General features: G+C 37.5%; 3 protein-coding genes and 1 pseudogene across 3 annotated transcripts; all 4 read left to right on the top strand.

Moving 5' to 3' along the window:
- The first annotated feature begins 4,324 nt into the window (after positions 1 to 4,324).
- LOC110165763 (acidic mammalian chitinase-like) lies at positions 4,325 to 7,053 on the top strand. Its single transcript, XM_020930950.2, has 11 exons — positions 4,325 to 4,349; positions 4,426 to 4,452; positions 4,541 to 4,745; positions 4,830 to 4,886; positions 4,970 to 5,135; positions 5,217 to 5,341; positions 5,408 to 5,531; positions 5,628 to 5,810; positions 5,995 to 6,111; positions 6,515 to 6,647; positions 6,728 to 7,053. The coding sequence occupies exons 1-11, from the start codon at positions 4,325 to 4,327 to the stop codon at positions 7,051 to 7,053; spliced, it is 1,488 nt and encodes a 495-aa protein (XP_020786609.1).
- Positions 7,054 to 9,377: 2,324 nt separating this feature from the next.
- On the top strand, positions 9,378 to 12,010 carry LOC129411024 (acidic mammalian chitinase-like). Its single transcript, XM_055160557.1, has 11 exons — positions 9,378 to 9,402; positions 9,505 to 9,531; positions 9,615 to 9,819; positions 9,925 to 9,981; positions 10,281 to 10,446; positions 10,531 to 10,655; positions 10,730 to 10,853; positions 10,934 to 11,116; positions 11,269 to 11,385; positions 11,475 to 11,607; positions 11,754 to 12,010. The coding sequence occupies exons 1-11, from the start codon at positions 9,378 to 9,380 to the stop codon at positions 12,008 to 12,010; spliced, it is 1,419 nt and encodes a 472-aa protein (XP_055016532.1).
- Positions 12,011 to 16,939: 4,929 nt separating this feature from the next.
- LOC129410988 (acidic mammalian chitinase-like) lies at positions 16,940 to 20,182 on the top strand (annotated as a pseudogene).
- A 1,239-nt stretch (positions 20,183 to 21,421) lies between these two features.
- Positions 21,422 to 25,042, top strand: LOC129411025 (acidic mammalian chitinase-like). The gene is given in 12 exon segments (XM_055160558.1): positions 21,422 to 21,446; positions 22,541 to 22,567; positions 22,651 to 22,855; positions 22,968 to 23,024; positions 23,278 to 23,443; positions 23,525 to 23,649; positions 23,723 to 23,846; positions 23,928 to 24,110; positions 24,262 to 24,378; positions 24,468 to 24,594; positions 24,793 to 24,866; positions 24,869 to 25,042. Coding segments are annotated over 12 exon segments (1,404 nt in total).

Raw genomic sequence — 25,042 nt, 5'->3', positions numbered from 1 at the left:
ACAATAAAAAAGAAATAACAATAATGCATGTTCAGATCAAACTGGCATAATTCAGCTCATGTTGCAATAAACATATCAAACCAAAAATGTGTCTTTCTTTCTTTTCTTTTTTTACACACACAGCACCATGATTGATTAACTCCCCTTGTCACTCAGAATATGAAGGTTGACCACATCAGCCATTCCTGATTGTTACACACTTATGCATGCTATACTCCTCAATCATCTTTACGAACACACTGCCTTTGGTCCAATAGGCTTTATGCACAATAACGACTGGCAGGTTCACTGTTTGCATCACTACTTCCTGTCCAATTTGATCTCTTTCAGGTTTTTGCTGGGTCATTCTAAAATGTAAAAAAAATGTTATGTATAAAAACTTTGTGTCTCAGTGCTACTAACACTAATGATAATTTTGAGATATAATAAATATTCACACCATAAACTGTATGCTACACATAAAGTTAAATCAATTATTTTTTGCGTGTTTATTACACTGACATGAGTGATTTAGTGTGCTATGTAACTGCAACATCTGCACATTATTCAGAGCACACTATATTTTCATTATTTTATCAATTTCACATCATTAAAACTATCAGTATCAGTAAATGTCATATGTATAAGGCTTTATAATAAAGTCTATTTTTGACAAACATCCCCATTTACATACTGTGATACATGCGTTCAATATGTTGTTAGCATTTTGACGTAATTTGTAAAAAAAAAAAAAAAAAAAAAAAGTAAGCAGTTCTTCCAATTACATTATATTTTTAACTTTTAGTACATTTATTTAAACACGATTACTACTGAAAGAATTCACTTTGTTCTTTCAATCAGCCCTTCATTAAACTTTTCACCAACTCCCCAATGCAGATTTATCTCTCAAGTAACAACAGAACAAAGGTATACGAATAAAAAGAATAAAATTATGTTTTTTTCTGGGCCAACTACTATCAATCAATAGTCTTATTACGTCAGTGTAATAAGACTACCAGTCCTACAGTCCCTGTAGTCTGAGCCTGCTATTAATAGTACATTAAGAGATACCAAGCATAAAGTAGTTGTAAAAATAGTTTCAGTTCACTTGAATAAGCTTTTATCTACAGGTTATCTCTGATTGTTTGGAACTGATATTGATGCATTTGTTATAGTTTATCTGTATTAGATACTGATAATGTGAAAGTGAAAATTAATTAGTCTTCATTTCTGCTCTGTCACAATGTGCAGATAAAATCAAATACATAATATCATTATTGAACAGAGCTTGATCAGTGAAACCAGTACAGATAGTTATAATAATTATAATAGACAGTTATAGTTAGAAAATAATATTTAAAGGGACCATATTTCAGTCCTGGCCAGTCTCTATTGAACAAATTGTAAAAGGTAGGTAGGTGACATCAAATGGTGGAACAGAGCATATTGAGCTTTGGAGATATAGACAGTCTAATAATAAAGGATTGCTCAAACATGTGTGAATGAAACAAAACATAACTCCAGGGATGTTTTTGAGGAGGCAGCAATATTCTAACATGGCTTAAAGCTCACAGAGTCAATTTTGCGTAATATAGGACCTTTAAACATTCATTACAACATAAAAGACAGTTACATCTAATCAGGAATGACTAGATGAATCATTCATGTTTGCTTTGACTTTATCACATTTATTGATCAATATTGTTGAATTACCTAAATTGGCATGGGCAAAGTGCACGGATGCGCTGATGACCTGTGCATTGTGTGTTAATGTCTGCTACAATTATATTCATAAGACACAACCAGAAACGTTACGTAGTGGTACCTCAGAGGTCCTATATTACATAAAATTGACTCTTGCAAGCTTAAAGTCATGTTATAATGCTGTTACCTCACTAAAAACATACCTGGAGTTGTGTTTTGTTTCATTACAGCATTATAACATAGGTCAGAAAATAGTGTAAGATGGGCCCTTTAAAGCCACAGTGTAGAGTACTATAGTTTGTCTGAAATGTTACACACCCTGGCATAACTTCTATCTTCAATATGGCACTCATGGAACTTGTTTTTATTGCTCAAGACACTTTAAAACATACAGTGGAGGAAATAAGTATTTGATCCCTTGCTGATTTTGTAGGTTTGCTCACTGACAAAGAAAAGAAATAAAATAAAAAGAAAACATATATAATTCTATAAATCTATCATTTTAATGGTAGGTTTATTTTAAAAGTTAGAAATAGAATATCAAAAATAAAATACATAAAATTACTTTAAAGAAAATATATAAACTGATTTGCATTAGCATTGAGTGAAAGAAGTACTGTTTTTGAACCCTCTAGCCAAAAAAGACAGTACTTGGGGGCAAAAACCTTGTTTGCAAGCACAGAGGTCAGACATTTCTTGTAGACCAGGTCTGCGCATTTCAGAAAGAATTTTTGTCCACTCTTCTTTGCAGATCATCTCTAAATCATTAAGGTTTCGTGGCTGTTTCTTGGCAACGTGGAGCTTCAGCTTTGCATAGGTTTTCTATAGGGTTACGGTCCTGCACATGTGCCTTCTTAAGCAGGGGGACCTTGCTAGCACTGCGGGATCCATTGTGGGATGTGTTACCAATGGTTTTCTTATTGACTGTGGTCCCAGCTGCCTTGAGGTCATGGACTAACTCCTCCCATGTAGTTCTAGGCTGATTTCTCACTGTTCTCATAATCATTGAACCCCCACAAGGTGAGATCTTGTGTGGAGCTGTAGACTGAGGTTGATTGATAGTCATTTTGTTTTTCTTAAATTTTCAAACAACTGCACCAACAGTTGTCTCCTTAACACCCAGCTTCTTCCTTATGGTTTTGTAGCCCATTCCAGCCTTGTGCAGGTCTACAATCTTGTCCCTAACATCCTTTGACAGCTCTTTGGTCTTTCCCATGTTGGACAGTTTGGAGTCTGATTGATTGATTGATTTTGTGGACAGGTGTCTTTTATACAGGTGACTAGTTACAATACGAGTCTAATTCAGGCGATGAGTTGATTAGAAACGTTTAACTGGTCTGTGGGAGCCAGAACTTATTTCACACAATGAAATGCAAATTAGTTAATATTTTTTTCTGTAATGTGATTTTCTGGATTTTCTTTTTGATATTCTGTCTCTCAATGTTAAAATAAACTTACCATTAAAATTATAGACTGTTCATTTCTTTGCTAGTGGGCAAACCTACAAAATCAACAAGGTATCAAATACTTAGTTCTTCCACTGCACATTCATGTGGAACATTCTGTGGAACATAACTTCTCCATGGACAAAACCAGGTGAAGGAACCCTCCAAGTTAGTGCTCGTTCAGATAGTTTCCCATGCAAAAGGCAATACAGGGACAAAAAATAAGATCCAATTTCTTGAACAGGGCCACTGAAGGTTAAATTGTCAGGGTCAATCAATATTACAAACTCATAGAAAGCTGTTCTATGTTAAATTGTATTAATGTCACTTTTGTTCATTTTATAAAGGTTGTTGAAAACAGTTTTTGCAGCTAAATGCCAATAAATGTGTTTTATTGTCATTGTCACTTATTGACAAAATTCTAATCCTATTTCTTTTGCTTATCTTATTTTCAGATTGTGATTTCCAGTATCATCTCATCTTACAACCGTAGCAACTGCGCAATACACAATCATAAATTAAATGCTGTATATGAGATATATGAGATTAACCTGTCTCTCAGTAATCCAGCTGGCAGGGCAGAGCAGGTTCTTGGGGCAATGACCTTTCGTTTACCTGCTCAGTGATGATCACATTAAGTGTAATGTTATTATGAGTATTGAAGTAGTATTGAAATCTTAAGTTAAATGTAGCTATTACATGTATTTTGTTTATGTGGTTTCTTGAACAGTAAACTATTAATTGTTAACACAGAGACGCATTCTTGTTACATAACTTCATCTTCAGTCATTTGCTGGGCCAAAACCAGACTGTTCTGACTATCTAATGGGTAATATATTAACAATTGATAAGTATTACTCAAAACTCAAAGAAAAAAGGATTCTACAAAAACAAGCCCATTCAGCTATCTTTTTATGAGTGGACCCCACCCCTGCCCGACATGTGTACAATGTATATAAGAAGCCAGAAAACGTATAGACAGCGGCTCTGTGTAAAGTCCCAAGGTAAGCCTGTTCTGGAGATTAGCAAGGGCCCTGAGACAAATTACTGATAAAACAAGAGAAAATTGGAAAGCTACAGCAATACTCATTTTGTATATTGGTCTAATTGCAGCAATAGTCAAAAAATGACATTGCACAAATGTTGGTATTTCTGCTTGTTTCAGGCAAAGTAAGCTGCACGGACTGACAATCAAGATGACAAGGTTCACAGTCCTATCAGGTACAATGCATCATTAAAATATCATAAACTATTTTGTACAAATGACTAATTGCTTTCTAATGGTTATTCCAAAAAGGCTTGTGTCTGGTGCTGTGCCAACTGGGTAAGTGGCAAGAGATCTTTATTATTAAATTATTAAAGACACATTTTACTAGTCAACACACTGTTTTCTTCTTTGTTTTGTATTCCAGCATCTGCATCCCAGATGGTTTGCTATTTCACGAATTGGTCCCAGTACAGACCAGGCACGGGGAAATACATGCCCCAAAATGTTGACCCTTTCCTCTGCACCCACCTCATTTATGCTTTCTCCATCATAAACCCCAGAAATGAGCTGGTGACGTATGAATGGAACGATGAGACCCTCTATAAAACCTTCAATGGTCTCAAGAGCAAGTAAAAGCAATGTTTTTCTAATTCTACAAATCTAATGAAAAACTAGCATAATCTTACTTAATCATACTTTTAAATGCTCTGAAGGAACCCAGGTCTAAAAACTTTATTGGCCGTCGGAGGATGGAATTTTGGATCAACACAGTAAGTACACAGGTTGACCAACTGAATTAACAATAACAATTAAAATGTGCCAATAAGAGCCAATGTTAAATATTTTCCATAAGGTTCTCCATCATGGTGTCCACCCCAGCCAATCGTCAGACTTTCATCCAGTCCTCCATCAAATTCCTGAGAACCCACGGTTTTGATGGTCTGGACCTGGATTGGGAATACCCAGGATCCCGTGGAAGTCCCCCAATTGACAAACAGAGGTTCAGTCTGCTGTGCAAGGTCTGTATTCCACCATAGAGTATACATTTATGTTCTGCTTATCACATTTTTACAACATATTTATTGACTGTTTGTTTGCAGGAACTTGTAGCAGCCTATGCAGCAGAGGCTGAGACTTCAGGCAGACCTCAGCTCATGCTAACTGCTGCAGTGTCTGCTGGAAAGGGAACCATTGATGCCGGATATGAGATCGCTGAGATCGCAAAGTACTGAAATGTTTATCTCAAAATATGTCCAGTCCAAATTTGAGTCTAAACGCCATGTGTTTTCAGATACTTGGACTTCATTAATGTGATGACCTATGACTTCCATGGAGCTTGGGAGCGATTCACTGGACACAACAGTCCACTGTACCGTGGCTCACATGACAGCGGTGATCTCATTTACTTCAATACAGTAAGCAACAGATACATTATAGTTCTAAGGGCAATGAGGAAAACCCAGTAAATTGTTAATGCTTGGATTATGTCATGAATCATGATTTATTGTTAGGATTTTGCCATGAAATACTGGAGAGACCAGGGGACCCCAGCAGAAAAACTGATGATGGGCTTTGCGTCTTATGGCCGCACTTTCCGCCTGACCTCTTCCAACACTGGTGTAGGAGCTCCAGCAAGCGGAGCGGCCTCTGCTGGAATATACACTCGGGAAGCAGGATTCTGGTCCTACTATGAGGTAAGACTGCAGCCCCCAGAACATTTTGGCGGGATTAGACTTTGGGGTATAGCGAGTGGACAGGGTTATATTTTTTTTTGTTTCATTTTTGTTTCCCTTGTTTTTGTATAATATTAAAATCAATTTAAAAAAGACAATGTCAATGACTAATAAAGAGGTATTTTTTATATTTTTCCTCTTCTAGATCTGCACATTTTTAGAGGGAACCACAATCCAGTGGATTAGTGACCAGAAAGTTCCCTATGCCAGCAAAAACAATGAATGGGTGGGATTTGACACCAAAGAAAGCTATGAGATTAAGGTATGTGGAATCTCACTATGCATGTTGACTTGTCACGATATGAAAATTTGAAATGATATATTGCTAAAGAAAATATAGATGATATGATAAAAACACAGTAACACAACAACCTTAAAGCAGGATTATCCCCCCCAAAATATTCTAAAAACATAAATTGCAATAAATAAATAGCAGAATGAAACACTGTAGAAGTTAGTTTGTATCTTTAATGAGTCATAGAAGTTATTTATTCAACCCTCTACAACTCATATTGTAAATACATCAGTCTGGAATTATAGTCAATCTAAAATCTTATGTCTGGCCCACAGTAGATCACTATTACAAATAAAACCAATTGCAGTAATAAACATGCATTCAGTCAATTGTATGACAGTAGAAATACACCTTTTAAATTAATCCACAGGTCCAGTATATGAAGAACAACGGATTTGGAGGTGTATTCGTTTGGGCTTTGGATTTGGACGACTTTAACGGAGAGTTCTGTGGACAAGGAAAGCACCCACTGATGAACCACCTTCGCAAACTTGTTAACAGCGGTCAGTTTACCCTCTAAAATAAATGTTTAAAAGAAATTCTTAAAGTTACGTGTATTCCAAAACTTCTATGCACTTTACAGGGGTGCCTCCACAACCTGAAACCACTACCACCAGACCGGGTACAACCACAAACAGGCCAGCCACCACTACCACTAGACCAGTTCCAACCACAAACAGGCCAGCCACCACCACCGTTGGGCCAAGTGATACAACTACCACCAGGACCACCATCCCTGTGCCCGGGAAAGGCTTCTGTAAGGGCAAGCCTGACGGAATATATCCCCATCCCACGGACAACACCATGTTCTATGAGTGCGCGGGGGGACGGACCTATCTGAAGAGGTGCGGTGGGGGCACAGTGTATGATGATAGCTGCAAATGTTGTACCTGGCCCAGATTTGACTGAAGGAATCTTTGTATGTCATCTGTAAATGTGTAGGTTAAAATATGAAAAGTACAAAAAGACAATAAAGGTTTATGCAAAGTTTGCTGTTCTGTGTATGCATTTTTTGTATTAAAGTGTTGGCATAAAGATGGTGGTTGATTTTAGACAGTGCCCAGGCCATCATAATCTAAAATGGGAGCACTACTGATTCTGATCCTACAAAGAGAAACCTTACTTTTCAATTCAATCAAATTATTTAAAGGAATTGAGTAAGTTTTCTGGTCGAGGGTCTAATGTTTTTCTCCATGGAGATATTATTGCTTTGTCTGGAATGTTTCGCAGTATGGCATTAAACCTTTCTATCTTCATGGAGACCAAACCAGACCAAGATACAGGTCAGATCTGTGGAGAAGCAATCCCACTCACAGTCAGGAATCAGGATGCCTGCTTTTCTTGGTATTTCTGTGCTATACAACCACCTGTGATTTAATAAATGTATAAGCTAGAGCTGGTAAATGTCATACTGTGAAAGATTCCAGGTAGAGCAATGAAATCCATAGAAACAAGTGATGGACCCCCAACCAAAAAATTACATAACGCAAGTTTAATATGGGAATATGATTCAATGTGACAAATGTCCTATAATAAATGTTGCATCACAGTTTTGAAATCCAGCCAAATCCTGCCATTTCCTCCACCTTGGGTTTGTAAGATGTTAACATAAAATAATATAACAGCTTTTATACTTTGATTGGGTTGAAGTTATCATGATCACAGTCAGATGACAGAACATCTTGATAGTGGCTAGATGTGGCCAGTGTTCCAGGCCTGTCACATGTGTTAAAACCTGTCACATTGCATAAACTGTTTGTATGTTGTTATGATATCTAATCTACTGAATCATTCACATTGATATTGGAACTATTGAAAAAGATGTCAGACATGGACATGTCTTATCTGTAATAAAAGCAACAATGTGGGATTTACACAGTGCATGGGGCACGCTACAGTTATCTGATCATTTATTTCCAAGATGATTCTTATCTTTGAATTTTGAGCATTTAAAACTCATGAAAGACACACACACAAAATAATGAAAACTTTAAAATGAAAGAATGTTTAGGTTATGAATTACAGTTGTACTTAGCGTCTGAATTCAAAACACTGTACACATTTACAAAACGTGAAATATCTGTTCTTAATAATGAAGAAAATACATTAACTTGTGTGATGCGAGGTTAAATTTTTACCATTATTGAAATTGTTTAATTATTTTACTCTTTTCATACTGTTCAACATTTCACACTAGTTACACTACAATAACGCTGGCCTATGCATAACAACTACTCCTCTAGTTATAGCCATACATCATATTCAGTGTTTCCCATAGATTTGGTTAGGTACAAATAATGGTACAAATGATTTTTATTTGAATAATTTTGTCTCATTTAATTTATGTAGTATAAATGTCACTTGCTGCCTACATTTATTTTTTAAGCAGTTATTTTTAACCAGTGTATTACTTTATATGTTTATGACACTACAAAAGTCTAATTTTGTTCTGCCAATAACAGTTCAGCCAATGATGTTCATTATGTCTTCTTATATACTTTAACTTCTTAGGTTCTTTTTAAAGACAATGCAGTAAAGTGTATTTACCTTGCTGACATGTTTCGGCTGCTAGCTGCAAGCCATCTTCAGAACTGTTATATATATATATATATATATATATATATATATATATATATATATATATATATATATATATATATATATATATATATATATATATATATATATATATATATATATATATATATATATATATATATATATATATATATATATATATATATATATATATATATATATATATATATATATATATATATATATATATATATGTCCAATAACAGTTCAGTTTATTTTAGACTATGTATGCTAGAATGCTCAATACTGTTTGTCTATTGACATTTCTTGTTCATAAGACCTTTGTGCCATGCAACATTTTACAGTTTTGTTTGCCAACTGAAACTCATTTGTGTAAGTTGACCTGTAAAGCACATTGCTGTTCTGATATGGCTGCTGGCCCACATTACACTGATGCTATGTAGTCACGAAGAGACAATTGAAGCTAGTTAATGATTGTCTACATATGGTTAAGACAATTATGCTCCTCCTCTGAGCTTCTGTATAAAATATGTCAGAATCTTGCTGTGGTTTGGGTTTTTCTCTATTTGGCAAGGTGAGGACAGATGGGTACCTGTATGTTGCTTGTTTGCCAATGCTCTTGTATTCATTTAACCCAATTCTTATGTTACAGTAATCCCCCAAGTTGGCTGAAGATGACAAAGCTTACACTACTTGCAGGTAATAATAAGTTAATGTAATAGGTGAGGTTCTCAATGCTGTGGTACATGTGTCATTGGCTTCTTCTGGTGTTACACCAAACTGTTATTTCTCCCCTTGTAGGCTTATGCCTGGTGCTGTGTCAGCTTGGTAAGTACACTGAGACACATTTGTAGTCAGTTCTCTAGCTTGATTTGTGGTTTTCTGAATGAATCTCCTTTATGTCCTGTCAGGCTCTGCCACTGACATGGTGTGCTATTTCACCAACTGGTCCCAGTACAGGCCCGGTGAAGGGAAGTTCCTGCCCCAAAACGTGGATCCCTTCCTCTGCACCCACCTGATCTATGCCTTCTCCGTCATCAACCATGCCAACGAGCTGGTAACCTACGAGTGGAATGACGATGTGCTCTATAAGGCCTTCAATGCCCTCAAGAATAAGTAAGGGGGGCTGTTCTGGCGTTTTGTAAAAGCACAATACCAAGGATCATAAATGTACTTAAAAAACAACACTTTAACTAATTGTCTTTCAAATATATCACATAGGAATCCTCATCTCAAGACTCTGTTGGCTGTTGGTGGATGGAATTTCGGCTCTTCACAGTGAGTATAATTGTATATCGTTATTGCAAAAAAAAATCCCCAAAAAACTAGAGTGTAATAAAAGCCTAAGTAGGCCTAAGTAATAAAAGCCTAAGTAGGAAAAAAACTGAGGTAATACAAGCCTCTAATGCTCCCAAACATACTGTTGGTTCAGTAACGTGCACAATCTCTAATATAGTTATTGAACACCAGATATTAGATTTGAAGATATTCTCTCATCCAGCAAAGAAAACAATAAATAAGTAATTGACCTTAAACTGGCTGTGCAAAGGATCATAACAAAGTCCACGTCCTTACAGGTTCGCCATCATGGTGTCCACTCAAGCCAACCGTCAGAAGTTCATCCAGTCTACTATCAAATTCCTGAGGACCCATGGCTTTGATGGTCTGGACCTGGACTGGGAGTACCCAGGAGCACGTGGAAGCCCCCCAGAAGATAAGCAGAGGTTCACTCTGCTGTGCAGGGTCAGTTCACTTGACTACACTCAACAATAGCAGTTTTGATATGAGACTTTCAGGACAATGGTTTTATATTTTTAATTTGTGCAGGAACTTGTACAAGCCTATGAAGCAGAGGCCAGGGAAACAGGTCGAACTCAGCTCTTGTTAACTGCTGCAGTGGCAGCTGGAAAGGGAACCATTGATAGTGGATATGAGATCGCTGAGATCGCAAAGTAAGTAGGGTAGCTTGCAACTTGCAAAATCTCTTTTTTTTTTTTTTTAATTAAGTCATTTTGTCTTCCTGTAGAGAGCTAGATTTCATCAATGTGATGACCTATGATTTCCATGGAACATGGGACTCTTTCACTGGACACAACAGTCCACTGTACCGTGGTTCTAAGGACGAAGGGGACCTCATTTACTTCAACACTGTACGAAACTATAAAATACTTCTTATTATTGTTTTCTCTTGTTCTGTATTAGCTTTTTAACAAGGTTTATATTTTTATAGGACTTTGCCATGAAATACTGGAGAGACAATGGCACTCCAGTGGAGAAGCTGAGGATGGGCTTTGCCGCTTATGGTCGTACTTTCCGCTTGACCTCCTCTGACACCAGTGTAGGAGCTCCAGTCAGTGGTGCTGCTTCAGCTGGATCATACACCCGTGAGGCTGGATTCTGGTCCTACTATGAGGTATGCAGTAACTAGCCATGAGTATCCAGTAAAATAACAAAACAATAAGCAGGACATTTTTTTATGTGCCTTAATGATGCATATCTAATGGGACAACTACTACCAAAAATTCACTAATTTGCTGTCTCTTTTTCTTATCATTTGTGCTCTAGATCTGCACTTTTCTGCAAGGCGCAGAGATCCAGTGGATTGAAGACCAACTGGTACCATATGCCTACAAAAACAATGAGTGGGTTGGATTTGACACCAGGGAGAGCTATGACATTAAGGTACGGAGATGTTTAGTTTTTGTGTTTTGTTTTTTTTTAATCTAGGGTATCTTCTGGACCATTTGAGTAAAGTTAGCCTCTCTGTACAGGTGCGCTATCTGCAAGAGCAAAGGTTTGGAGGGGCTTTTGTGTGGTCTTTAGATCTGGATGACTTTGCAGGACGTTTCTGTGGACAGGGCGCCCACCCTCTGATCTCTCATCTTCGCGACCTTCTTAACATTGGTAAGATATAAAAGTAGCCCCAAATACACAAAATCTGACAAGCGTTTGTCAAAAATTCAGCAAAGTCAGACTGCGCTAATTAATAACTAAATTGAGTTTATAGTATTCATCTTCATATAATCACACCTCTTCTTTGTCTAATGCAGAGCTGCCCCCACTGCCCCCTACCACCACTCGTGACCCCAGTATCTCTACCACCACCCCCACCACCCCCACCACCACCACCACCACCACCCATGCCCCAGGATCGGGCTTCTGCAATGGTAAACCTGACGGCCTCTACGCCAACCCCGATGATAACAACAGCTTCTACTCGTGCGCCGCAGGCACCACTCACGTCAATAGGTGTGGTGCTGGCACTGTCTACAACGCCAGTTGCAAGTGCTGTGACTGGCCAAAATAAGAGTAATGACACTGGGATTATAAATTTAATTATGTAGAAAGAGAGGGAAAAAAATTACTTTTTCATAAAATTACAATTTGTTTATCAAATATGTCAAAATGTGTATATTCAAATATTCAAAATAATAAATATGTGATATCGTACTAGTTTAGCCTTTACATCAAGTACTATTAAACATCTGCTATTAAATATCTACATAGTGATGTCTTTGCCTCATTTTGCATTACTGTTTGAGAAATATTAATGATACAAATTAAAACAAAAATATGTTATAAGGGTGAGAGAGACTATGCTTGTCACTACTACTAGGCCTGCTACAATAAAAAAAATTGAAGCACGCTATACTGCTATAGAGAAATATTGTGATTAATGATAAAAGTAAATCAATAAACCATTTTTAAATAGACAGCATCATTAAAACACATGAGCTGGAACTGATAAATAACAGAATGGACCAATAATTAGCTACAGAATTAACTTTTTCAACCTACCACCTCATCTCTACAGCTCATATCTAGTATTACAACAAAAATGCCCCAAATCTCCCACTTTAAGTACAAAGAAAATGAATACATGATAAATCAAGTTAAGTCGATGTAATAATTATTGTGACAGGCCTACTCAATACCAGATATTCAGCATAAGGCCGACTGTATTGACAATTCAGTTATTGCTATTACTATACAATGAGCCTTTGTAAGACAAATTTACAATGATGCCATATTCATTTTATATTACACAAATACCACACTAACATTAGCACCATATTAGTAAAGTATTTGTGGTTTGCTCATACAGTCTCCAAGGTATTTTCAGCAGAGATGTTTTTTCAGATGGCAAAGAGGGGACGACTAGTTCAAATTTTGGTGCTAGAACAAGAAGTCTGAACCTATAAACACACAAACCTGTCAAAAAGGCATAAAAGGTAGTTCAGGTTGCCAAGAAAACCACAGCATTTTGACAGGACCTGGTTAGAGACCAGTGGTGAAAAGAGCACTGGCAACTGTACTTAAGTAAAAGTACAACTACATGGTAAAAAATTAACTCAATTACAAGTATATGTACTGCTGCAAAAATGGTACTTAAGTGAAAGGACTAAGTACACATGAAAAATACCACTCAAAGTACTAGTTATTTGTCACTTTGCTTTACTTTGCTTTGACTTGGCCAGTGAAAGCAGGCTAAACAGTATCGTTATGTGTTTTTGCACAGCATTGCTATTTGGAACGATTTAAACTTTTAAAGACAGTGAAGTACAATTGCATGGCTAGATTAATAAAATTACAAGTACATGTTTAAAAAATCTACTCTACTACAACAGAGTGACAGAGAGAGTCAGATAGAGAGAGAGAGAGAGATAAAGAAAGAGACAGAGACTGAGATATTTTACTGATCCGAAAGAAATTCATATATAGCTGCAGCAACATTTGCACTGCACTTCTCAATCATCTGAGCCTGATTCATCAGCCGGTTTCACTTCGTAGAAACCGTCCGACCTCACAGCGTTAGAATATGTTCACTTGATGGTAGGTGGGTACTTTTCTTTATTTAACCAATCACTGCTATTTGGTCGTGATGTATGTAATGCGCCGCTAACGGGGCTAACTGGTGTATTAAGCTTTTCTCAAATCTGGTAGGAAGAAGGGCAATAACGTCTTTCCCCTTCACCAAACATTCTCTTTGTTCCAGCTTTGAATCCTCGATCTTGGGAATCGTTGACAACACAGAATGTATGGCTCTTCGCTAATTGGCTGGTGCCCGAACTTGCACTTCCAGAGTTTTTGCGAACTGTAGTGTATTCTGATTCCTAACCTAGTCACTAGAGAGAAAAGAAATGAGCGGAAGCCAAATATGTCAATTTTCTGTGTCCGGCAGCATCAGAAAGACCTCGTTCTTACTTTGCTCTGGTGTTTTGGTGGAGTGAGCTAGTCCCTTTAAGTATTTCCTGTGAAAGGTCTTTTGCCACATTTGCTGCCACATATGATGTAAAAAGCCTGCAGCATCTCAAATATCCTCAGCGAACCTTTTGCATAGTCGCCATGGGTACGAGATATTTCACAAAAACAGTCTATTGTGTTCATTCTCTCAAAGTATTGTAAGCAACCAATAAGAAACTTTCTACTTAACTTAAACGAATCTCAGAAATAAAATGGTTGATTATCTGTACGGCAACCCTTCAGGATGTGGAAGGAAATTGTAACCAAGGGTGCAAAGTGGGCGAGGATCTATGAAAAAAATTAAATGCAAACTAACACTTAGGCCTGCATGTTTGATTGTAATATAGTAAACAACTATAAATCATAAGGAGAATGGAACTGATGAAATTTTCGTATTGTAAACGGGAAAATAAAACTATTGCCTGAAGAATAAATATCAGGTTGACAGAATACTCCACACCCCAAACTGCGAGGTGTTTTATTCTTGCACAAATAAAGAAGCAAAGTCTAAAAACATAAGACTGTTATATTATATCACAACAGTAATTATTCTTGGGTTTCAGCCTCCTGTCATATACATTTTGAGGACTTTTCTCCATTCAAAAGATGTAATATTTAGTTTGACATTGTTAATCGCCATGATAATTGTCTTAATTTCTCTCTTACTTTAAACATGATAACCTCATAACCCCACAGAAAAATGAGAGGTATGTATATGTATGTACACTCCTTTTCATAACAAACAGGCCAATTAGTGCATATTTGTTGCCATATAATAAAAATAATCATATTGAATTAGGAGATAGATTTAAGCCTGAAGCGACAGAACATGACAAAGACAACAAATGTGATATGCAGTGTAGCTCTCACCAAGATAATAAAGGTGTTATGGCAACTGCTCAAGTTTCTTCCATACACACACATACGCATGCACATAATAATATGGAACTGCTTAGGGTATTATTAGTAGTTCTTATTAGGATGCAGAAACAAGGACATGGAGTGAGTTATGAGTTAAATCTACCATTGCACATATAAAGACATCCAAGATATATAAGTACTTCTTGATACACATAGATATTATTTCATCTTGTGCAAGTGTTTTGTGTCATAAACAAGTTTTAAAAGCCACTGGCAAACCCCCTTTTGTCAATTGCCCAGTTGACCATTTGACTACAGCCCTGTTCCACAGTAAAGGACAAATTAGCAAAAAGATCAGATAATACAACATATGCCTGTCACTATAATTACTCTATCGACTTATAGTTCTGTATATGAAAGCTGGAGCAATATATTTTTGGGCTCAGTATTTATCATGTGAACATTTGTCCACATTTTCTTTACAATAATGGGATGATTTTTGTTATTTTTGTTGTATTACAATATTTGAGCGGTGGAGGGTTGAATAAGTTACTTCTATGGCTGTTTATTGCTTCATTTTGCTTTATGTCTATTTACAAAATGTTTTACTTGGATTATCCTGCTTTATTTTGTCTGTGTGTGGCAGGCCTCTAACGATAATCAATAAATCAATTAATTGTACGATAACTTTTAACGAACTCGATAACTTTTTCAGCTGCGATAAATTCTGTTTGCGTGCTTGGTTGTTTTCCTTGCTCTCTGTCTCTCGCTCTCAAAGAGGGTGAATGTTAGAAGGCTTCTATCGCTCTGTGACTCCTCTCGTTTAAAAAGCGTAATGACGCTTGAACCAATGTGCGCTGTGTTTATCAACACAGTGGATGCGCGTGTAGTCTGAGTGCAGAAAGCGCCGCTGTCTGTGCGGCTAACATGAAGCCACAACACAAGCTAGCGCTGCTGTCAGAGTGACAAAACAGTTCATCGCCGAGTGCCAAAACAAGTCACGATGCTGAATCAACACTGGTGAGCGGGACATGTCTCAACAGCCACATGCGTCAAATGCAGCGAGTGCGCAAACAACGAGAAGAAATGTCTCAAACCCCAACAGCCGACATAAACCCAAACCCGAGAGACAGAACTAGCCCCGCCCCCGGGAGAACCCCAAATCCACTGAAATCCCACAAAACACTGACATGATACCAGACAGGACAGTGGCTCCCTCATAGTAAAATAGCATCCTGTGTTGCGGGTTAATACGAACATTTAAATGACCAGAATGACGAGGCTCACAGCAGCGGCCACAGAGAGAGTGGCCACTATATACCAGTGTAAATCAATGACTAAAATCACTTTTAAGGGCAATTTTGTTACAGAGACTTAATAATCCATTTTATTTGATGCTATGATTGTATTTGGTTCAGCAGTGGTTTATTCAAGTGCATTTTTGTAAACAAGTCCTTGCTGTGAGCCAGACTACATTAGGCTAGTCCTATGTTAACAAGTCTGTTTTATTTAGGCCTGTTGTTTTTGTTTGTCTTACAGTTCCTGTGTTAAATGTTTTTTAGAAAGTAAGGTTTATTGATCTTTGAAAGGGTGTATTTCCATTTTTATTCCATGGTCATTATAGTAGTTGAAATTGGTCTCATAATGTCAATATTATCGTTTATCGCAATAAATTCTTGATCAATTCTTGGTCCAGCAAAATCTGTTATCGTTACAGGCCTAGTGTGTGGCATAAAATAGTTCCAATATTATCATTTATCGTTGTATTTCTCTGTAGCAATATATCATGCTTAAAAGAAATGCTTATTATAGTGCCAGGCCGAGGTCAACATTTCAGAAAAAGGCATTTAGAAGAACCTATTTCTCATAATTAGTTACTTATAAATAAAATAATATACCACTGTATTATATAGATTCCACATTAAATAAGGTACTGCTTTTAATTATACTTTACACCATGTTCAATCGGGCATGTTTCTTTATCAAACAAATAAATAAGTGTCACTACTTACAAACTCATCCCTGTGTTGTTTATTCTATTCCCCACTGCTTTTAGGCTCAGACTTCAATAATACAATAACATTACAAGTCTAATAAAGCAAAATGCAATTCCATAGATTTAAAGGAAGTAATGAGACTTTCAGCCATTCGAACTCCATTCTTAGCTGGCTACTGGAGCCTGCTCGCTGCTCTGCTGTTCATCCACTCCAGTAAGTTTTAGTTTTATATCGGGACCTCAAGTCTGCTTAAGTGTTCATTTAGTCACCTTATGCATTTAAGTTTTAATCAACAACAAAATATACTTTTCTTAATTTCTTCATGGTGCATGTAAAGACATGTTCCTTGGATGTTGAGTTTGTTTACGCTGTTGTTCGTGGCTCTGAGATTCAAAGTGGAACTTGAATCAAGTTTCCACACCTTCCTTTCATTTGTGTATGTTTAGTTTTTATTATTCAACAAAAATACCAATTCTTTTACTCAAGAAAAATATAAATTTTAGTTCACAGAAAAGTTTGTAAATTTGGTCAAAGTTTTAGTCAGAGTACTTTTTATTTCATTTTTAGTAAGTTTTAGTCAGCAGACTGATTGTTTTCTTTTTCCAGCAACTACATTCAAACTGATGTGCCACTTTTCCAACTGGTCCCAGTACACGACAGGATTAGGCAAGTTTATGGTGGAGGACATAGACCCTTTCCTGTGCACATGTGGTTAATTAAAAGTACAAATACAGACGCAAGAAAATAAAACACTCAATTAAAGTTTTCATCACATGAAAAATTCTACTAAATCTACTTAAAGAGTAAAATTTGTTTTATTAATTTGTGTTTATTTGTACATTTTTATTTACTCAGACCACAAATGTACTAAAAAAAAAAAAAAAAACTCAGTCTTTTCAGCAGGTCTAGTGGAATAGAAAGTACAGATACCTGCTCTCAAATGAAAAAGTAAAAAGTATTCTCTGTAAAATCTAGTTTAAGTAAAGTACATATACATAAAATGTATACATAAGTGCAGTACTTTACTTCTTTTGCTTCTTAATTTCCACCACTGGCATAGCCTAATTTGTAATAATTATATGTAATCATTTACATGTTTAATGTATTTTATTAAAAAACTTGTTATAGTATAATATTTTTATCATCTTGGTTATGTGAACTCATTGCTTGTCTTCAGTTTGTTTCTTCTGCAATATGTGTATAGCTTCTTAGTTTCATGCAATTGTGGTTAAGAAAATTGCTATTATTTTAAAGGCACAATCTTGTTTAACTACTCTGTGAGTTGTTGTTCACTTATATTATATGACTTACCTACATATATGAATATTTCTATATATTCTAAATTATAATTAAATTCTGCAAACATAGCATACATAGCAACTAAGTACTAAATTTTTAACTTCTGCCTACTCCTTTTGAGCTCCTCAGATGTGCTTTTTGATGGTCTGGACCTGGATTGGGAATACCCAGGATCCCGTGGAAGTCCCCTAATTGACAAACAGAGGTTCAGTCTGCTGTGCAAGGTCTGTATTCCACCATAGAGTATACATTTATGTTCTGCTTATCACATTTTTACAACATATTTATTGACTGTTTGTTTGCAGGAACTTGTAGCAGCCTATGCAGCAGAGGCTGAGACTTCAGGCAGACCTCAGCTCATGCTAACTGCTGCAGTGTGTCTGCTGGAAAGGGAACCATTGATGCCGGATATGAGATCGCTGAGATCGCAAAGTACTGAAATGTTTATCTCAAAATATGTCCAGTCCAAATTTGAGTCTAAACGCCATGTGTTTTCAGATACTTGGACTTCATTTCCATGGAGCTTGGGAGCGATTCACTGGACACAACAGTCCACTGTACCGTGGCTCACATGACAGCGGTGATCTCATTTACTTCAATACAGTAAGCAACATATACATTATAGTTCTAAGGGCAATGAGGAAAACCCAATAAATTGTTAATGCTTGGATTATGTCATGAATCATGATTTATTGTTAGTTTTTGACTTTTGCCATGAAATACTGGAGAGACCAGGGGACCCAGCAGAAAAAACTGATGATGGGCTTTGCATCTTATGGCCGCACTTTCCGCCTGACCTCTTCCAACACTGGTGTAGGAGCTCCAGCAAGCGGAGCGGCCTCTGCTGGAATATACACTCGGGAAGCAGGATTCTGGTCCTACTATGAGGTAAGACTGCAGCCCCCAGAACATTTTGGCGGGATTAGACTTTGGGGTATAGAGAGTGGACAGGGTTATATATATTTTTTGTTTAATTTTTGTTTCCCTTGTTTTTGTATAATATTAAAATCAATAAAAAAAAAGACTGTAGCAACCAAATGTCAATGACTAATAAAGAGGTATTTTTATTTATATTTTCCTCTTCTAGATCTGCACATTTTTAGAGGGAACCACAATCCAGTGGATTAGTGACCAGAAAGTTCCCTATGCCAGCAAAAACAATGAATGGGTGGGATTTGACACCAAAGAAAGCTATGAGATTAAGGTATGTGGAATCTCACTATGCATGTTGACTTGTCACGATATGAAAATTTGAAATGATATATTGCTAAAGAAAATATAGATGATATGATAAAAACACAGTAACACAACAACCTTAAAGCAGGATTATCCCCCCCAAAATATTCTAAAAACATAAATTGCAAAAAATAAATAGCAGAATGAAACACTGTAGAAGTTAGTTTGTATCTTTAATGAGTCATAGAAGTTATTTATTCAACCCTCTACAACTCATATTGTAAATACATCAGTCTGGAATTATAGTCAATCTAAAATCTTATGTCTGGCCCACAGTAGATCACTATTACAAATAAAACCAATTGCAGTAATAAACATGCATTCAGTCAATTGTATGACAGTAGAAATACACCTTTTAAATTAATCCACAGGTCCAGTATATGAAGAACAATGGATTTGGAGGTGTATTCGTTTGGGCTTTGGATTTGGACGACTTTAACGGAGAGTTCTGTGGACAAGGAAAGCAGATCAAGACCAAGATACAGGTCAGATCTGTGGAGACGCAATCCCACTCACAGTCAGGAATCAGGATGCCTGCTTTTCTTGGTATTTCTGTGCTATACAACCACCTGTGATTTAATAAATGTATAAGCTAGAGCTGGTAAATGTCATACTGTGAAAAGATTCCAGGTAGAGCAATGAAATCCATAGAAACAAGCAAATATGGGAATTTAATATGAGAATATGATTCAATGTGACAAATTAATGTCCTGTAATAAATGTTGCATCACAGTTTTGAAATCCAGCCAAATCCTGCCATTTCCTCCACCTTGGGTTTGTAAGATGTTAACATAAAATAATGTAACAGCTTTTATGCTTTGATTGTGTTGAAGTTATCATGATCACAGTCAGATGGCAGAACATCTTGATAGTGGCTAGATGTGGCCAGTGTTCCAGGCCAGGACTAGAGTAGAGTTCATTAAAACCTGTCACATTGCATAAACTGTTTATGTCTGTTGTTATGATATCTAATCTACTGAATCATTCACATTGATATTGGAACTATTGAAAAAGATGTCAGACATGGACATGTCTTATCTGTAATAAAAGCAACAATGTGGGATTTACACAGTGCATGGGGCACGCTACAGTTATCTGATCATTTATTTCCAAGATGATTCTTATCTTTTAAATTTTGAGCATTTAAAACTCATGAAAGACACACACAAAATAATGAAAACTTTAAAATGAAAGAATGTTTAGGTTATGAATTACAGTTGTACTTAGCGTCTGAATTCAAAACACTGTACAAATTTACAAAACGTGAAATATCTGTTCTTTATAATGAAGAAAATACATTAACTTGTCTGATGCTAGGTTAAATTTTTACCATTATTGAAATTGTTAATTATTTTACTCTTTTCATGCTGTTCAACATTTCACACTAGTTACACTACAATAAAGCTGGCCTATGCATAACAACTACTCCTCTAGTTATAGCCATACATCATATTCAGTGTTTCCCATAGATTTGGTTGGTACAAATAATGGTACAAATGATTTTTATTTGAATAATTTAATCTCATTCAATTTATGTAGTATAAATGTCACTTGCTGCCTACATTTATTTTTTAAGCAGTTATTTTTGTCCAGTGTATTACTTTATATGTTTATGAAACTACAAAAGTCTAATTTTGTTCTGCCAATAACAGTTCAGTTTATTTTAGACTATGTATGCTAGAATGCTCAATATTGTTTGTCTATTGACATTTCTTGTTCATAAGACCTTTGTGCCATGCAACATTTTACAGTTTTGTTTGCCAACTGAAACTCATTTGTGTAATTTGACCTGTAAAGCACATTGCTGTTCTGATATGGCTGCTGGCCCACATTACACTGATGCTATGTAGTCACGAAGTGACAATTGAAGCTAGTTAATGATTGTCTACATATGGTTAAGACAATTATGCTCCTCCTCTGAGCTTCTGTATAAAATATGTCAGAATCTTGCTGTGGTTTGGGTTTTTCTCTATTTGGCAAGGTGAGGACAGATGGGTACCTGTATGTTGCTTGTTTGCCAATGCTCTTGTATTCATTTAACCCAATTCTTATGTTACAGTAATCCCCCAAGTTGGCTGAAGATGACAAAGCTTACACTACTTGCAGGTAATAATAAGTTAGGTGAGGTTCTCAATGCTGTGGTACATGTGTCATTGGCTTCTTCTGGTGTTACTCTGAATTCTGTTTCAGTAGAGCGGGGCAATTAATCAAATCATTAATATGTAATAGTCAGTGATCAGCTTGGATCGTTTAATGGAGAGGTCTACAGCCAATCGTCTGCCAGCATATGGCTTGGAGCAGAGTTCAGTTGAAAGAAGACATTTCACATGTTTTTTTGTGAAATGTACTGATCAGAAAGTGTGCTGAAAGATTATTTCATTTTATTTAAATTGTGATTTATCAAAATGTGTAAAAAAAAAAGTGCGTCAAGTGGAGGAGTTCAAGTATCTCGGGGTCTCGTTCATGAGTGATGGGAGGACGGAACGTGAGATTGACAGGCGGATCGGTGCAGCATCTGCAGTAATGCGGTCGCTGTATCGGACCGTTGTGGTGAAGAGGGAGCTGAGCCGAAAGGCGAAGCTCTCGATTTACCGGTCAGTCTTCGTTCCTACTCTCACCTATGGTCATGAGCTCTGGGTAATGACCGAAAGGACGAGATCGCGGATACAAGCGCTTGAAATTAGTTTCCTTCGCAGGGTGGCTGGGTGCTCCTTTAGAGATAGGGTGAGGAGCTCAGTCACACGAAAGAAGCTCGGAGTAGAGCCGCTGCTCCTCCACGTCAAGAGGAGCCAGTTGAGGTGGCTCGGGCATCTGTTCCAGATGCCTCCTGGACATGTTCCGGGCATTTCCCGCCGGGAGGAAGCCTCGAGGAAGACCCAGGACACGCTGGAGGGACTATGTCTCTCGGCTGGCCTGGGAACACCTCGGGGTCCCCCCGGAGGAGATGGAGGACGTGTCTGGGGTGAAGGAAGTCTGGGAGTCCCTGCTTAGGCTGCTGCCCACGTGACCCGGCCCTGAATAAGCGGAAGAAAATGGATGGATGGAGTAAAAAAAATAAAATAAAATAAAAAGATTTACAGCTGTTTCTGTAGTATTGCTATTTTAATTTTCATTTCTGAAGATACAGGGTGTCACAAGGATTGAGAATGCTGTGATAGCTCAGATTATGTTTCACCAAACTGTTATTTCTCCCCTTGTAGGCTTATGCCTGGTGCTATGTCAGCTTGGTAAGTACACTGAGACACATTTGTAGTCAGTTCTCTAGCTTGATTTGTGGTTTTCTGAATGAATCTCCTTTATGTCCTGTCAGGCTCTGCCACTGACATGGTGTGCTATTTCACCAACTGGTCCCAGTACAGGCCCGGTGAAGGGAAGTTCCTGCCCCAAAACGTGGATCCCTTCCTCTGCACCCACCTGATCTATGCCTTCTCCGTCATCAACTATGCCAACGAGCTGGTAACCTACGAGTGGAATGACGATGTGCTCTATAAGGCCTTCAATGCCCTCAAGAATAAGTAAGGGGGGCTGTTCTGGCGTTTTGTAAAAGCACAATACCAAGGATCATAAATGTACTTAAAAAACAACACTTTAACTATTGGCTAATTGTCTTTCAAATATATCACATAGGAATCCTCATCTCAAGACTCTGTTGGCTGTTGGTGGATGGAATTTCGGCTCTTCACAGTGAGTATAATTGTATATCGTTATTGAAAAAAAATAAAATAAAAAAATCCCCAAAAAACTAGAGTGTAATAAAAGCCTGTAATGCTCCCAAACATACTGTTGGTTCAGTAAGGTGCATAATCTCTAATATAGTTATTGAACACCAGGTATTAGATTTGAAGATATTCTCTCATCCAGCAAAGAAAAAAATAAATAAGTAATTGAACTTAAACTGGCTGTGCAAAGGATCATAACAAAGTCCACGTCCTTACAGGTTCGCCATCATGGTGTCCACTCAAGCCAACCGTCAGAAGTTCATCCAGTCTACTATCAAATTCCTGAGGACCCATGGCTTTGATGGTCTGGACCTGGACTGGGAGTACCCAGGAGCACGTGGAAGCCCCCCAGAAGATAAGCAGAGGTTCACTCTGCTGTGCAGGGTCAGTTCACTTGACTACACTCAACAATAGTTTTGATATGAGACTTTAAGGACAATGGTTTTATATTTTTAATTTGTGCAGGAACTTGTACAAGCCTATGAAGCAGAGGCCAGGGAAACAGGTCGAACTCAGCTCTTGTTAACTGCTGCAGTGGCAGCTGGAAAGGGAACCATTGATAGTGGATATGAGATCGCTGAGATCGCAAAGTAAGTAGGGTAGCTTGCAACTTGCAAAATATCTTTTTTTTTTTTTTAATTAAGTCATTTTGTCTTCCTGTAGAGAGCTAGATTTCATCAATGTGATGACCTATGATTTCCATGGAACATGGGACTCTTTCACTGGACACAACAGTCCACTGTACCGTGGTTCTAAGGACGAAGGGGACCTCATTTACTTCAACACTGTAAGAAACTATAAAAATACTTCTTATTATTGTTTTCTCTTGTTCTGTATTAGCTTTTTAACAAGGTTTATATTTTTATAGGACTTTGCCATGAAATACTGGAGAGACAATGGCACTCCAGTGGAGAAGCTGAGGATGGGCTTTGCCGCTTATGGTCGTACTTTCCGCTTGACCTCCTCTGACACCAGTGTAGGAGCTCCAGTCAGTGGTGCTGCTTCAGCTGGATCATACACCCGTGAGGCTGGATTCTGGTCCTACTATGAGGTATGCAGTAACTAGCCATGAGTGTCCAGTAAAATAACAAAACAATAAGCAGGACATTTTTTATGTGCCTTAATGATGCATATCTAATGGGACAACTACTACCAAAAATTCACTAATTTGCTGTCTCTTTTTCTTATCATTTGTGCTCTAGATCTGCACTTTTCTGCAAGGCACAGAGATCCATTGGATTGAAGACCAACTGGTACCATATGCCTACAAAAACAATGAGTGGGTTGGATTTGACACCAGGGAGAGCTATGAGATTAAGGTACGGAGATGTTTAGTTTTTGTGTTTTTTTTTTTTTTAATCTAGGGTATCTTCTGGACCATTTGAGTAAAGTTAGCCTCTCTGTACAGGTGCGCTATCTGCAAGAGCAAAGGTTTGGAGGGGCTTTTGTGTGGTCTTTAGATCTGGATGACTTTGCAGGACGTTTCTGTGGACAGGGCGCCCACCCTCTGATCTCTCATCTTCGCGACCTTCTTGGTAAGATATAAAAGTAGCCCCAAATACACAAAATCTGACAAGTGTTTGTCAAAAGTATTAAAAATGAGATAAAAATGCTAAAAGAAACTACATTTGAGTAAGTATCAGCAGCATGCGTCAAAATTCAAATTAAAATAACTAAATTGAGTTTATAGTATTCATCTTTGTATAATAACACCTCTTCTTTGTCTAATGCAGACATGCCAATGCCCCCCACCAGTGACCCCAGTATCTCCACCACCACCTCCACCACCACCTCCACCACCACCACCACACCACCCATGCCCCAGGATCGGGCTTCTGCAATGGTAAACCTGACGGCCTCTACGCCAACCCCGATGATAACAACAGCTTCTACTCGTGCGCCGCAGGCACCACTCACGTCAATAGGTGTGGTGCCGGCACTGTCTACAACGCCAGTTGCAAGTGCTGTGACTGGCCAAAATAA

The sequence above is a fragment of the Boleophthalmus pectinirostris genome, unplaced genomic scaffold, assembly GCF_026225935.1.
Source record: "Boleophthalmus pectinirostris isolate CB_2022bp ecotype Guang Dong unplaced genomic scaffold, ASM2622593v1 HiC_scaffold_3, whole genome shotgun sequence".
Lineage (NCBI taxonomy): Eukaryota > Metazoa > Chordata > Actinopteri > Gobiiformes > Gobiidae > Boleophthalmus > Boleophthalmus pectinirostris.
The sequence above is the reverse complement of the archived record's forward strand: the minus strand, read 5'-3'. Positions and strand labels throughout refer to the sequence as shown.

Coding starts and splice junctions, on each gene's coding strand:
- LOC110165763 (XM_020930950.2), top strand. CDS start 4,325: ATGACAAGGTTCACAGTCCTATCAG. Junction 6,112..6,514: donor AAGAAAGCTATGAGATTAAG/GTATGTGGAATC, acceptor ATTAATCCACAG/GTCCAGTATATGAAGAACAA. Junction 6,648..6,727: donor TCGCAAACTTGTTAACAGCG/GTCAGTTTACCC, acceptor TGCACTTTACAG/GGGTGCCTCCACAACCTGAA.
- LOC129411024 (XM_055160557.1), top strand. CDS start 9,378: ATGACAAAGCTTACACTACTTGCAG. Junction 9,403..9,504: donor AAAGCTTACACTACTTGCAG/GTAATAATAAGT, acceptor CTCCCCTTGTAG/GCTTATGCCTGGTGCTGTGT. Junction 11,608..11,753: donor TCGCGACCTTCTTAACATTG/GTAAGATATAAA, acceptor TGTCTAATGCAG/AGCTGCCCCCACTGCCCCCT.